Here is a 16,639-nt window from a genome sequence, read left to right on the forward strand (position 1 = left end):
TATGACCAAGAAACGCCACCGACTTAAACCAAAACTCACATTTACTATATTTGCAAATAATTGGTTCTCCTTAAGTATTTGTAACACCACCCTAAAATGATCCTTGTGTCACCCTCATTTTTCGAGTATACCAAGATGTCATCAATGAAGACAATTACAAATGAATCTAGGTAACTTCGAATCACCCTATTCACGAGATTCGTAAATGCCGCTGAGGCATTAGTGAGACCATAGGACATTACTAAGAACTCATAGTGACCATATCTAGTCCAGAAATATCCTTATTTGGTATATCCTCACCTCTCACCCTAAGTTGGTGATACCCCGATCTCAAGTCAATCTTAGAAAAGTAGATTGCCCCTTTGAGTTGATCAAACAAGTCATCAATCTGAGGGAGAGGATACTTCTTCTTAATAGTGACTTTATTGAGTTGGCGATTATCAATACATACTAAGCGAACTATCCTTATTCTTCATAAACAATACCAGAGTGCCCCATGGAGAAATATTAGGTATAATGAAACCTTTGTTGACTAAATCTTTGAGTTGTGTCTTCAACTCTTTCAATTCGTCCGGAGCCATCCGATAAAAAAGAATTGAAATGGGATTTATATCTTGTTACAATTCGATACAAAAATCAATTTCCAGCTTGGGAGGAATACCAGGAAGATCATTAGGAAAGACCTTGGGAAATTCCCTCACTATAGGGACAGACTCAATGGGAGGAATTTTGGAGTCAAAATCTTGGACTCTTACTATATGGTATAAAAACCCTTTAGAAATCATTTTACAAGATTAAGACAAGAGATGATACGACCTCTAGGAACAGAATTTCCCCCCTTCCACTCTAAAATGGGCTCATTTGGAAAGTTAAAGTTTACCACCCTTGTTCTACAATCTATAGAAGCAAAGCAAGCATGCAACAAAATCCATACCCAAAATGACATCGAAATCAAGCTTATCAAGTTCTACTAGTTCAACATAAGTAACTCTATTGGGCAACATTATAGGATAATTTCTGTATACCCTTTTTGCAACAACTGAATCACCCACTAGGGTAGACACTATAAAGTGTTCATGCAAGATATTGGGAAAAATGTCAAACTTTTTAGATACAACGTAGCACCGGGATCAAGTAAGACATATACATCAATAGAAAAGAGTTTCAACATACTGGTCACCACATCGGGGGAAGTCTCCTGCTCACCCCTATAGCGGAGAGAATAAAAGCGATTCTTCATAAGAGCATCATTAGAACCACTTGCTTGAGATTAACCAATACCCTTGTCTTGAACCCTCACATTAGGGAAATCCCTAACCTTGTAGCCACTATTTCCACAACCAAAACAAATGCCCATTCCAAATAAGTATTCACCTAAATAACCCTTTCCACACTGGGCACAAGTAGGCTTCGTGTTCGGGTAACTAGTATCCTTTCCCTTCTTAAGATTAGGGTTGGATACCCTATCATCACGAGCCTTAGGGATAATTGAAGGAACTTGATTTGAAAACCTTTTTTGAACCTAGGCTTGTCTTAGATATCAAGCCTATTCTTTGACGAACCACCATCAAAAGACCTCGCCTTCTTAGTATCTCTACCTTTCTCTTAGCCCTTGCCTCTTCCACTTTTTGAACATGAACATAAGACGAGAAATGATCATATTGTAATGTAGCATACCCGAATGATATTTTCTTGCAAGTCATCCGACACTTCCATCACAAAGCGGTTTATTTCATCTCTGGGGTCGAAAGCCAAAAAAGGAGCATAATTTGTCAATTGAGTGAATTTCAAGGAGTATTCAATCACACTCACATCTCCTTGATGAAGGTTTATGAACTCCACCACCTTGGCTTCCCGCTTATCCCTAAGAAAGAATCTATCAAGAAAACCCTTCTTCAAAACCTCCCAAGTCACCAGTCCACCCCATAACTTGTCCCTCCATTGGACATACCAAGTTTGGGCCACACCTTTGAGTTGGTAAGTGGCTAACTCAACCTTGTATCTAGAAGTCAATCCCATAGCATAGAGGATCTTGTAGGTTTGATCAATGAACTCATGGGGGTATTCTTTAACATTGGACCCATAGAAAGTAGGGGGATTTATTCTAGTGAAATCCACTTAGATGGGAGTCCATGGTAGCAACTTGTTAATTTGCTCGGGGTACAACCTCCAGATTAGCTTGGGCCGTCATGGCTTTATCTTGGGCAGTGGTTTATTGTGCTTGGGTATTAATGGCTTGGGAAATTTGGAAAAAAAAGGATCAGCCCGGATGGCACCATCTTCCAAAGGATGATCGACCAGAGAATTGTCATAATTAGCATTTTCTTCAAGATTAGGAACTTGATCACCAACGGGAGGAACTCCCGCATTGGAAATATCTTCTTCAAGACTTTGTTCATCATTCCTTCGAGTGTTCATTTCCTATAATCATGATGACATGATTAGACGCAAAAGAACATAGAGCTAAACTCTAGGGCCACGATATTGTACTTCCAAGAAATAAGAGTTAAGCATTATATAGGTTGCTATCCATAAGTGTGGCGTGCTTCACAATTATGAATGTGTATCTATATAGACGTGGTTAAGAGAGACATCGACTTAAAGATATTCAATCTCATGCTGAGATACCAAGATTGTCATATCCGGGGAGCACCCCCTAGACATATTCGGCGGCGGCATCCTCCTTTAGGACTAAGAATAGCCTCTTAGCTTACATAATTACATTCATAGGCAAAAATTAGCGAAAATTAAAAAAAATGCATTACTTCTTCATTAAGGTTTACATAGACCTCTATATACACATAATATGCATATTGAGTATACATAGACCCTTCGTATTTGAAGATACTTAGTCTTCTACTTTTATTAAACATGGATATATAGACTATAACATAGTCTCAAATGGATATCTCATCTCATAAACATCTAACAAGAGTATATCAAATTGGTCCTACCCTATACATCAAATGTAATAAAGACACATATACGCTATACAAGGTTTAGTACTCGAATGAAAAGGAAAAAATATAAGAGCCTTAAAACTAAAACAACTTCATAGCTTTATCTTGGCATTGGCGTCGGAGAGTGAGGACTTATCCAACTTTGATGAATAAGAATTCCAAGACATCCTTCAATGACGTCTCGAAACCCTTCAATGATCGGAACCTAAATATTGGGGAAAAGGGAGAAGATGGGGTTAGTACACTACTTGTACTAACTATGAGACCATATGCACAAATAACATCCAATCATGCTAAAAGGAGACTTTTCATGAAACCATCCTAATTACTTTGAAAACCTTGTGTACATTCCAAAACAACATATCTATTAATAAAACATATCCATTAAGTCATAAACATGTACATAATAAGGCCAACAATACTAAATCTAGTAAAGTCTACATGCATATATTATAATTAGAAACATATTCAAAGCAACTCAATCATCAAGACATAACAACAATAAGTATGAATAAGAGTTCATTACAACATAACCAAAGCAAGCTAATTACCCATCAACCCTCATTAAGTCACCAAGTGCAATGAACAAGCAAAGCATCATGACCTTACTCAATCAAGTAAACTCAACAAAGAACCATGACCAATATCCAACTTCACATAGCATATCATTCAAGAGTACGTAACATCATCATAATTTAGACATAAATACCAAACACATAAGTATACGTGGATTCAATATCATAAGAAACCATCAATTTGAAAGATCATCATATACATATAATGTACCATTTTAAGCATATTTATACATAAGAACAACATTCTAAAGCTTCCTCGCAGGCCAACTAGAGCAAGGGATAGGTAGACTTCCCTACCCCTACCAAGGCTAAGTCAAACTTCTTAAGTCACCTTAGGTAGTTTTTACTTTATTACTTCATTTTAGTTTAGGAATTATTTGCCTTAACCGACATAGACAAAAGAGCTAACTGTGGAATCCTCTATTGTAAAACCTTACACTGATTGAAGGTTGTTTATCGGCCAAAGTAAAACCAAACATAAACGTAGCTTTCTTGGTGGATCCACTAGCTAGTCTTCCCATGGGGACAACATAGTTCAAGAACTAAGAGATAGGTATGATCTCTCTATATGCCACTGTTATTAGAGCCTCATCTCACGAGAATCCATTGGGTGAGTATCCCTCATTGGGGATTCAACACCTCATGTGGAACTATAGGGTGAGTCTTCCTCTATGGAAAGTCATCACCTCCCATTATTAAGTTCATTTGGTGCTAAGCTAAGACCTTTTAAGATGTCTTTATTAATCATCATAGCTTATTATAGGTCATAGGATCTATCCCTTATATAATCATCATCATCATAGGTCAATAAGAATTGCATGAGTAAATTAATTTCATTAAAATTCATATAAGTGAGGTTAGCAAATTTACATATCACTTCATAATAAGGCACATTGGTAAATCATCACCATCCTTATAACATTTACATATTAGCAAACAACTCACAAACCATAGTGAAGACATTTTAATTAAACATCATACCAACCCTATCAATCTTAATACAAGATATACTTCAATTCATTTTTATCACTTAATCATAATTTACGACAATTGAAGTAAGGAATAGGAATTTCAAGACTTACCAAGTCTCCTTCATAATCCATCATCAAGGTCTTACCATCAACCCTTAAATCTAACCCATAAGGGTATAACATCATTATAAATCAATAAAAAACATGACAACAAAGACAATTGAATCGCTACATCACAATCCACAGCTAGTTCATAGCTTAAGATGAGATACTTAGGTCAAATTTATAATATACTTCATATCCTAGATCAACTTCTCAAGAACTAGAATGATAGGACTTATAATTCATCCTAATTTATTCATGATTGATACAAAAACATCATAGGATTGTAAGTCAACCAATAACCAATTCAATTGAACAACCATTACACAATTCAAATAAAGATCACAATCTAGGGTTAAGGGGAATATGTCATACTCTACACACTAGACCAATCCATCAAGAACCAACATAATTGAGTTATAATACATGTTATCCATAAGAAATCATAATCAATGTAATTCTCAAGTTCAATTTCGATATTTGAAAAGAACCACATGAAAACTCAACTTTTGAAATTAATTTGATTGAACCCTTTGAGGAAAGAGTTCTCAAAGGTCAAAGGAATTACATTCCTTACTAATTGATGAAGATTGATGGATAAATTAGATAATTTTAGCCCTTGAACCCACCCCTATATTGGTATTTAATGGAGTTCTTTAATAGAGAGAGAAAGAAGAGAGAAGGAAGAGAGTTTAGGTTTGACAAATTATGAGAGCTTAGGTTTGTCTAATTAGCTTAGAGGCTTTAAATAGGTTGTTAACTAACTTAATTAGGCCTCCCTTAACCCCTAATTAACATTCTAACATAGACGACTAATTAAATGACTTAAATTAAAGCGTGTATCAAAATCAATCCTCAAACACAACACCATGATCAACGGATCGTGTGCCCATCTATAGTCACTATGCACCTCTGTGCTGCACATCCGTGATGCACATCCGTAGATGAGTTCAGAGACTATACAAAATGACCCTTTGTCCAAATTTAATAAGTGTCCATCAACGGTGGTCATCTATGCCCCATCGATGGGACCACGCCTCGTCAGTGGCCTCTGTATGTGGACATTGTCTCTTGACAGCATTTTGCCATCTTTTGCAAGGGTATCCGCAAGGGTCCTTAGTTTGTCTTTGGGGAGTCATGCCAGGACGTTTCATCATTTTTAGACTCTTAAAATCTAGTCAAATAGGCTAAGCACTCTAGTACCTCTTTGAACTAGTTTTCGAACGTCATGGATGTTCTTTGACGTTTTGGTTTCTGGACTTCCTAAATTAGTTATGTTGATTAATATAGACCTTCAAACATTTTCTAAACCTCTTGGAACTTATATTAGGCTCTAAAACACATCTTATATTTTTGAAGTTTTACATGTCCCATGCACGAGATGTCGATTGAGCTCATCAATTTACACTGCCAAGACAGTGTCTCCACAGCCTTTAGGTCCTCCTTAAGGGCTTCTTGCGAGGCCCTTGTGAGTCATACCCGAACTTTTCCAATGTATATGTACAACTTATTCAATAATAACATCATCATAAAGTCATCCAAACATTTCAACTTCTATAGTTCACATCATGAAAGCATACAAGACCCTTACCTAAATCCCAATCCAAGCGAACTAGTGTAATGCTCATGTGAAGTTCCATAACCCACCTAAACCAAGTAAACTAGTAACAGACCATAAGCAATGCCTATACTTCGTATAACATAATATCATGTGTAGTCATCATTTTACATAGAAATTTAGACCAATACTATGTCCATCAAATGAATCCAAAATTATATAAGAGCAACATTATATAGAACCAACATTAGGCATTTCATTCATAACATAAGTGAATAAGAACTCCTCCTAGGAATTCCCTCAAGGGAAACTTGTGCAATGCATAGGTAAAGTACCATATCGTTACCTACACTAAGTAGTACCCCTTAAGTCATCGTAGTTAGTGTCAATCTTTATTACTGCATTAATTCATTTACTTTCGAGAACATTAGTCATAACTGACAATAGACCATGTGAGGTAAACATGGAATCTGGTGTCATGAAACCCTACACCGAAAGAAAGTGCTCTACATGCCAAGGTAGAACCATACATGAATATCGCATTCTAGGTGAATCCACTAGCTAGTCTTCCTATAGGGGCACGAGATTTGCTAGAAACTTTTTTATGCATATTGCGTTGTAGTCTCCATCTCATGTCTCTCATCCAGTTTTACCCCCAAGACGTAACCGGCGTTGGTGTCCTTTTGAAGGACTAAGACTGGCCTCTTAGTTTCATGTCATTACATTCATAGGTTGAAAAATGCTGAAAAATTTATAAACTTGCATTATATCTACCAGGAGGTTTACATAGACCTCTACATACACATAATATATATTCATATCGAGTACTCATAGACCCTTCAAATAGGAAGGTTACATAGCCTTCTACTTTTTAATTGCAAATATATATATATATATAAATATAGAAATAGTCTCAACAAATGTCTTGTCTCATACCATCTAAACAGATATCACAATATGGGAATAGACCTTACATCAATTCAACAAGACCATGTATAGGTCATACAAAAGTACAATATTCAAATAACAAGGAAAGAAATGATAGAGTTAATAAGCTCATAACAAAATCCAAAGCTAGAAGATGGCATTGCCCCCGAAAGTTAAGGACCTACCCCAGTTGGACGAAAGAAAGAATCCAAGACTTCAACAATATAACCTTTCAAACTCTTCAACGACCGGAATCTAATATGTTTGGGAAAAGGGAAGAAAACGGGGCTAGTACTCCACATGTGTGTGTGTGTGTATGTGATTTTATAAATATTTATATTTTGAACAATTTATAAAATTGCATGTGCTATGAAATAATATAAAACAAGAGAAGAATAATGTCGGGAGAAAAGAGAAGTCTTTTTATTTAGTTGATGTATATTCAAAATTCATAAATCTTCTTTACAATGAAGGATAACCTCTTTATAAGGGAAGCCTAACTTTGTCCCCAAGTAGGATTTCTAATAATATGCATTATGGATGCCTCATTAAAAACCTTACAAAGAAAATGCAATAGGACAAAACTTTATGAGGACAAAAAGAGTACAACACGTATCAACTCCCCCTAATGACTGAAAAAATTGAAATCTGCAACTGAAGCTAAAACATCTAATTTGGGAGAGAAGGAAGATGTGAAATGTAAACTGATTTCATTGATTTAAAAAAGATATTTGTACAATGCTTCATGTGCATATTTATAATGCTACAACTTAACTCACAGCCTATCATAATCGTACACCTGTAAATAACATAATTCAGTTATAACTAAAACCAACTAACTACTAAGCTAAAACTATTAACTATAAGCTAACAAAGTAGTAACAGAATCAAGTTACACGACTATCGTCAATACTTTTCCTTAAACTAGGTGTGTTGAACACATTCAGAACACCAAGTTTGGATAAAAGTGATTCATGTTGCATTCTACCCAAAGCTTTGGTTAAAATGTCTGCTTGTTGGTGTTGTGTGGGGATGTACATAGTGCTAATCAAACATTGTTGAATCTTCTCCCTAATAAAGTGGCAATCGATCTCTATGTGTTTTGTCCTCTCATGAAAAATAGGATTTGTTGCAATTTGAAGTGCTGCCTTACTATTACTGAACACAGACACTTCTTCCTCAATCTGAATATTTAATTCTTTGAACAAATTAGTTAGCCAAACAATTTTTGCAGTAAAACAAGCCAAACTTCTATATGCTGCTTCAGCAGAACTTCTTGAGATTATAGCCTGTTTCTTTGATTTCCAAGAGATAAGAGAGTCTCCCAACTTCAGTAGATAACCTGTCACTGATCTTATGGTATTAGGGCATGCTGCCCAATCTGCATCACAAAAATAAGTCAGTTGCATCTTCTTCTGTGAGGACATAAGTAACTCTAATCCTGATTGAGTCTTGATATATCTGAGAACTCTAAGAGCAGCATGCCAGTGCTGAGGTTTTGGTTTCTGTAGGAATTGACTAAGAGTTCGGACTGTGTGAGCTATGTCAGGTCTGGTGATGGTTAAGTACAATAACTTGCCAATCATTCTTTGATATTGAGTAGCATCCGGATGCAACTCCTCCTCACTACAATCATCCGTAAAAGCTATAGTGAGTTTCATAATACATTCCAATGGGGTATTTGCTGCCTTGACTCCAGTAATGCCTGCTTAAACTAAGAGATTTTAGGCATATTTACTTTGGTTCATTAGGATACCTTTTTCGGATCTGTTGAATTCTATGCCAATGAAGTATTTCAACTCTCCTAAATCCTTGATCTTGAACCACTTATGCAGGATGGATTTGGTTTCCTGAATCAGTGCAACATCATTCCCAGTAATAAAAAGGTCATCAACATAGCCCAAAATAATAATTAACTTGGCTCCTTGCTTCTTAGTGAATTGTTAGTAATCGAAATGACTCTTGAATTTATCCATATTTCAATAAGGCCTCAGTGACTTTAAAATTCCATTATCTTGAAGCTTGTTTGATCCCATAAAGATATTTCACAAGCTTACAGACCATAGGTGGTTAATCAGTGGCAACTTTTAGACCTTGAGGTAATTCCATGTATACATCTTCTGTGAGATATCCTTGCAAGAAGGCATTGTAGACATCCATTTGGTATGTACACCAATTCTCTGTAGCAATCAATGCAATAATATTCCTTACTGTCACCGTCTTTACCACTGGAGAAAAGGTTTCTTGGTAGTCTATACCAGCAGTCTGACTATACCCTTTTGCTACTAATATAACTTTGTACCTTTCTATTTCACCATTTGCCTTATGTTTGATTTTGAATATCAACTTACAACTAATTACAGGCTTCCCATGTGGCCAAGGAACAAGATTCCAAGTGTCATTTTCATCAAGAGCTTTTAATTCATGCTGCATTGCTTCTATCCACTTCTTATCATGTAAGGTTTCTTCATAAGAATTAGTTTCACTAACAGCTGAAAATTTACTTAAACAAGCTCTATATGTGAGAAATATGCTTATATGAAACACAGTTGGACAATGAGTGAGTTATCTGCTTCCCAGAAGTGATATAGTCTTGATGCCAGGCTGGTGTAATCACAGTTCTACTAGATCTCCTAGGGATATTAGTGGTTAGTTTACTCTCAGGAACCAACACCATCATTTATAGTATCATTCAAAGTTGTGGACATCTCAGAATCTTCAGGTAAATGATCAATAACAGTCTCCGCAGGTACATGAGCAATAACAACAGTCTCTGCAGGAACTTCATCTTGTTCTGGTTCTAATGAGTAAAAGATGTCTGGAAATAGATGAATTGTATCATCATGATGTTCCTTAAAAGGAAAGATATTCTCCTTAAACACCACATCTATACTAACCATGAACTTCTTGTGAGAAATATTATAAAGAAGATACCCCTGTTGGGTCTAAGAATAACCCATCATTACACAAGCAACAACTCTGGGAGGAAATTTGTCTTTCTTAATTAGTGTGGTAGCATAACATAGACATCCAACAGTCCTTAAATGATACAACTTAGGCTTCCTTTGATAGAAGACTCCATGAAAAGATTTACCTTCCAATGTATGAGTAGGTAACCTGTTGATTAAGTAAACAACTGTTACAACAAATTCTTCCTAAAACCTGATAGGCCAACCACCCTGAAACAGAATACTCCTTGTTACTTCCAACACATGCCTATGCTTTCTTTCTACCAATCCATTTTCTTGTGGAGTGTGTGGACAAGAGCATTGGTGAACTATGCCTAAAGAAGCAAATAAGTCTTTGCATTCAATGTTAAAAAACTTACACCCATTATCTGATCTAACATTCTTCACATAGTGATAAAATTGAGTTTTAACCATTTGGATAAAAGACTTCAAAACAGTAACAACATAAAATTTCACTCGAAGAAAATACAACCATGTTATTCTAGAATAGTCATCAACAATAGTGAGAAAATACTTGAAACCAACATGGGAGCTGATTTTATGTGGACCCCATACATCAATATGTATAGATTCAAATACAGAACTACTTCTAGTTGTAGACATAGGAAATGGTAAACTTGTTTTCTTAGATAATGGACATACAACACGATCATTGACAAGTCTATCATTGATGGAAATTAGTTTCTTAAAGGTAGTAGAGGATGGGTGTCCAAGTCTATTGTGCCATAACATGCCTTCATCTTCATTGGTCTTTATATGCATCAACTTTGCACTAGATATATTCATATTGCTTCCATCTCCAACCTCTTTATTCAACAGAAAATATAAACCTCCTGTCTCCTTAGCAATCCCCTTAACCTTCCCAGTTAGCAGCTGCTGAAATACACAAAACTCAGGGAAAAATCTTACTGAGGAGTGTAAATGCCTGGTTAACTGAGAAACTGAAATTAGATTATGCTTGAACTAAGGGACCACTAAAATATTATCCAACACATCACCACTATCCCATCTATAACTACCAGTGTGTGTTATTGGTGCAATACCTCCATCAGGCAATTGTACATGGTTCTGATCACTTTATTCTAATGAAACTATGTCAAACAATTAATCTATTGATGTTGTTATATGCTTTGTTGCACCAGAGTCTACTACCCAATGTTTAAGTCTATTATTAATAGAGAATGAGTGATACATACTTTCTTGATTGACTGCTGAGATCACAGAATTCTCCTTGTTCAATAACTGGAGAATTTGACCATATTGTTCTTGTGTAAATGTAGGAAGAGTTTGGCCAAGTGAATCATTATCAACAGCATTGACATTTGCTTATCCTGTTAGCAGCATTTTCACACTTCTTCCTGAATTTGTAGTCTGGTGGGTGTCCAACAACACAATAACATGTTTCCATGGTGTGGCCCTTTATTTTGCAAACCTACACTGCAGATTGTAGTCCCTTTTTGGATTGTAGAGTCTTGATTGTTGGTGATCTCTACCAGCATATAAGGCAGTAGAAGTAGAGGCACCTGCATCTCCTCGTTAATAAGAACCACCACTAGTGTTTGAAGTAACACTTGTATCTTCTTCTAAATAAGAGCCTCCAGCAGTGTACTGTCTTTTATCTTTCCCAACATACAAAGCATTAGAAATCCCTAAATCTCCTCCTAAATATGAACCTGTTGTTACTCACTGACTCTCATATGAAAAGATCATCGAATATGCTTTGTTCACAAAGGGAAATGGAATTATAATAAGGATCTGACTACGTGCTTGAGTGTATGACTCAATGAGTTCCATCAGAAATGCAGACAATTTCATATATTGCAAGTGACTTGCATACACTATGGATTTATCACATCCACACGAAGGAGGTGCTACAAGGGCATCCACTTCATCCCAATGAAGTCTTAGTCGTGTGAAAGATGCAGAAATAGAGGAAGTACCTTGTGTGATAGTGCAAATATTTCAATGCAACTAGTAACCTCTCGATCTATCAACCTTATCGAACGTCTCTTTTAAGTCAGCCCATACAGTAGCCGCATCATTGGTGTACATGATTCCACTCATCAATTACTTCGAAATCGATTTAGAATCCATGATAAAACAAATGCATTGCACTTTTCACACTGTTCTACTAATGTCGCACTGTAATCACTCTTTTTACAGGTACCAAAGACAAATCCAGATTTGCTTTTAGCTTGAAGAGTAAGGATCATTGATCGTCTCCATAATGATTGATTCTCCAATGAACTGAAGTCAATATTGAACCTGAAGTGTCAGATTACAGAAGATACAGAGGATGATTTTGATTTTTCTCAACTACTTCGATCGTATCAGTGCTCACCACCATTTCCCCCAAATTTTAGATCACAAATAAAAAATAGAGAATTTCATGAAGCAGATCAACAACAATGATAAGTGAATCAACTGTGGATTCGCTGTTCTGATACCATGACAAATTAAAATCTGCAATTGAACCTAAAAGATCTAATTTGTGAGAGAAGGAAGATGTGAAATGTAAGTTGATTTCATTGATTGAAAAAAGATATATGTACAATGCACCATCTGCATATTTATAATGCTACAACTTAACTCACAGCCTATCACAATTGTACACCTGTCAATAGCAGAATTCAGTTATAACTAACACCAACTAACTGCTAAGCTAAAACTATTAAACTATAAGCTAAACTATAAGCTAAAAAACCAGTAACAAAATCAAGTTACACCACTACCGTCAATAATGACAACATCAATTCAGATATTAGAATCTTCATTTTCCAAACTTGTGCACCATCTTCTTGAAAGTTGTAGTTGGCAGAGACTTTGTGGGTAAATCAACTATATTGTTACTTGAAAAAACGTGTTGCATGTTGATATCTCCATTTTTGGGAGCTCATGAGTGTATAAAAGTTTTGACGAAATATGTTTCCTTCTATCTCTTCATATGAATCTTCACTTCAGGATCAAATATTTCTGCAAGTTCCTTACTTCAACTTCTTTAAGAAAATAATTTATTGACTTTTGAAAACTCTTTAAGATTTTCAATTCAAGTCATCAACTTGCATAAAAATACAAAATATTATCGATTGTTTGAATCTATATATGAGTATTATAAACAGGTTTTTCAAAAACTTGTACATGTTTTAGATATTGAACCCATTTGATTTTCATATTCATTTTGTCAAGTGACAACATTCAATATTAGATGTAAAACATTTTCTAGTGCCTAGATTGCAAGTCAAATAAGCTTTACACTTATCAAGATGCACCATTCCACTTTTCACTTGATAATTATTTCTACACCGATATACTTTAGTAGATGTAGAATTCATATCCTCATAATTTTTTACAATATTACGCGCTATTGTATCAAAAATATCATCCACGATATATCATTTTTTATCTATTCACAGTATGAAATAACTTATTAAGATTTCATCACTTCATTATTTTTAGGAAGTTACCCCTCTCAGGAAGTTTCATAAAGTGATATGTCATAGGCTCACCAAGAGCACATTGTCTCCTTATTATGATATTTTAATTCTTTGATCCTCCCTTTTTTATTAAGGATTATTTTATTTAGAATTGATTAGTGTATCATGCTTCATGCATATCGTAGACTCTATCCTTAAGGGACATTTAATAGGAGTATTTACAATTCTTGTGTTGGTTTTAATATCCCCTCTTATGTTAGACAAACTAACATATATCGCAATCTTTTGGAGAATCTATCTTTGTGCATCATTATATATTCATTGATTATATACTACATATCAAAATAATCAGATGAAAAATATTTGGTCCCTTACCATAAATCAATTGAAAGAAGATTTGATCATAATTTATTGGTCTAATGCGTACAATTACTTTTGTATGTATTTTCATATTTCAAATCAACAATGAAGCTTCATTTTCATAAGCAATGATTTCATTAATTGAGACATTCAATGTCACAACATCTTGATATTTATCAATATTATCAAGATGAATTATCTTAATTTCATATTCTGAAAGTTGTGCTTTTAACTCAATTATCATGTACAAACAATTTTGGAAATGCCAAACTACAGGTTGACAAAACACACACATGTGATTATCCTATAGATATATCACTTTATCATATCACATGATAGGTGAACATACTCATATTCACCTTTAATAGTTTTCGAAATTTAGGAATTTAGTTTCAACTTTAGTTGATCGAATCAACTTATCACTAGAACAAGAAACATAAATAATTCTTAAATAATCTTCCAGTTCTTCAATGTATGCCTTACTCAGTATGCACATCTTTGAGATGACCAAATTATTCATGCCAACTAGTAATATTATAAGTACTTGTTAACTCCAAGTTAACGATGTCATGTCTCTTTTGCTTTAGTAAATTTCAAATTTATTACTATTATATGAGCAAATTTCAACTTTACTACTCCTAGAGTAAATTTCAGTTTTTTATTTTTTCCCTCAATTACTCTGCCTCTTCTAAAAGGTGAGTCGTGACCCCATCACTAAATAGACTAATCTGATTATCAGAAAAGTGATCAGTAATCATAATATTTGTGTCAATATTTTCGCAAACATCAAGTTGCGAGATAACAATATGCACACATGAGAGCATCTAGAAGAAACATCTATTAGGACCATTAAGTATCTAAATAATCCAGTTGGTGGATGAATAGGTCCACAAATATCTGGATACGTTCCTAGAAAAAAGGGGATTCGATCTCAATTTTCGTTTATGATGGTCTCACAATTAATTTGCCTTGCTAACAAGCAGACCATTCAAAAAAAATTTAGGTTCTTCCATGGGTGTCCATTTTAATTTTTCATAATTTGCTTAAACATTATAGACTAATGATGTCCGAGACAATCATGTCAAATTAAGAAAGCATTGGAATTTGTATAGATTGTGCCTCAATTACATTAATTATTATCCAATAAAAGTCAAAAGATAAAATATGAAACTTTTGTTTAACATATGTCTGCCAAAAGACATTCTTGGTGATACCACACTACAACCAAAGTTTGCGATCATTTTCACGCCTAGCATGGTGGCTTATACCTTATTTCCTTTAGAGAATGAATCTATATTTTTAGCATTTATTAAAAGTTCTCATTCTTCATGAATGGAACACAAACTTGTGCGCATATTAAATTATGATATTTTTAGTACCTTATTCTATATTTATGTACATTATTCAATCACTTGTACTCTTGCTGACATACTATGCACTACCACCACATTCACTTTAAGTAATGAAGCAAATTCAGTAAATTTCATGAATTCTCATAAAAATCACATTAGTTTTTCTTTAGTCATTATTATATCATCAATATGGTGCATTAAGATTCAAATTCGATGTCTTATTCATATAAAAAAAAGTCTTAGGCTATAAATCGATGGAACTTGAATTCAATATCTTCTCGTCATGGTGCACGAGGACTTTAAATTAATGTCTTACCCTCTTGGTGCGATTGAACGTAAATCCATCGTCTTATTCTTTTGGTGCAATAAATCTCAAAATCTATCATCTTACCACAATGAGGCTCAACTTCAAGCCTTTAAAATAATTATATTTTTACCACTTTTGATGATCATTAATATGATCATACATTATAATTACACACAAAATTGAAATTATTGATTTATTATAATCAATATTATAGTTCATAGATATAACTTAATAGATCACATAACTTATATAAATGTTGAAAACATACCTTTCATTAAACTGCATTCATTTATTTATTAAAATAAATAAATAAATTCTCTTCTCAATCTAATAAAATAAAACGTATAAAATGTCGACAGGCCTCTTTAGATACTTATTCCAGATCCAGATGGTAACTCCAGATCTATCACATAAATAATTATGATATGAAAACCTTATTTTATAACTTATGCAAGATCTCTTTTGCACTTTTTTCGTCTTTAATCATAATTCTTTAAGAATAGATTAATGGTGTTGATAATGTGTTATGAAATAATATAAAACAAAATAAGAATAAAGTAGGGAGAACAGAGAAGACTTCTTATTTATTTTGAAATATATTCAGAATTTTATTGATTTCTTTACAATGAAGGAAAATCTCTTTATTTATACGGAAAACCTAACTTTGTTCTCAAGTAGGATTTCTAACCATTTCCCAAAAGAACTCCACATAATTAGATATTCATTATAATACAAATATGTTTATAACAGTATAATTATAAAACTAGAACTTACATTTTTTATTGGTAAACATAGATTGGTTTTTCGATTTTACTATCGTTTACCGTCTTTTTTATTTTAAAATTAGATGATGTGTCTTTTTAAAATTGAAAATTCATGTGAATGATCAATTTACTGAGATGATAATTATTTATTCTAAACTAATTCAAGTAAGAAAAAGTAAGAAAAAAGCAAACATGACCACAAAATATTTCTTTCTCCCAGCTAATTAGAAAGCCACAAAAATATAGTATTATCTAAAAATCATCTATCTTGACCCAATTAAATAAAATAGAAAATCTCATAATAATTCAAGAGTATAAATGGAAAGAAGCTTCCAGTAAAGTTAAAATCTCAAGACAATA

General features: G+C 34.1%; 1 protein-coding gene and 1 long non-coding RNA gene across 3 annotated transcripts; both read right to left on the reverse strand.

Annotated features, from left to right (window-relative positions):
- Nucleotides 1-1,270: 1,270 nt before the first annotated feature.
- On the reverse strand, nt 1,271-2,019 carry LOC101264741 (uncharacterized). The gene is made up of 2 exons (XM_004243043.1): nt 1,678-2,019; nt 1,271-1,477 (listed from the first exon to the last, which is right to left on the reverse strand). Exons 1-2 carry the CDS (start codon nt 2,017-2,019, stop codon nt 1,271-1,273), a joined length of 549 nt encoding a protein of 182 aa, XP_004243091.1.
- Nucleotides 2,020-10,489: 8,470 nt separating this feature from the next.
- Nucleotides 10,490-12,583, reverse strand: LOC104648209 (uncharacterized). Of its 2 annotated transcripts, none has more exons than XR_742288.4 (2): nt 11,259-12,583; nt 10,490-10,938 (listed from the first exon to the last, which is right to left on the reverse strand). It is a non-coding gene; the product is annotated as an uncharacterized lncRNA (long non-coding RNA). The 2 variants fall into 2 exon arrangements; XR_002028102.3 differs by having other exon boundaries at nt 10,490-10,935; nt 11,259-12,554.
- Nucleotides 12,584-16,639: the final 4,056 nt, after the last annotated feature.

Source organism: Solanum lycopersicum, chromosome 7 (assembly GCF_036512215.1).
Source record: "Solanum lycopersicum chromosome 7, SLM_r2.1".
NCBI lineage: Eukaryota > Viridiplantae > Streptophyta > Magnoliopsida > Solanales > Solanaceae > Solanum > Solanum lycopersicum.

Bases quoted from the DNA above. Each gene is read 5' to 3' on its own strand.
- LOC101264741 (XM_004243043.1), bottom strand. From the start codon at position 2,019: ATGGGATTGACTTCTAGATACAAGGTTGAGTTAGCCACTTACCAACTC. The intron at 1,478-1,677 runs GTATGCTACATT...ATTATCCCTAAG, and splicing joins TGCAAGAAAATATCATTCGG to GCTCGTGATGATAGGGTATC.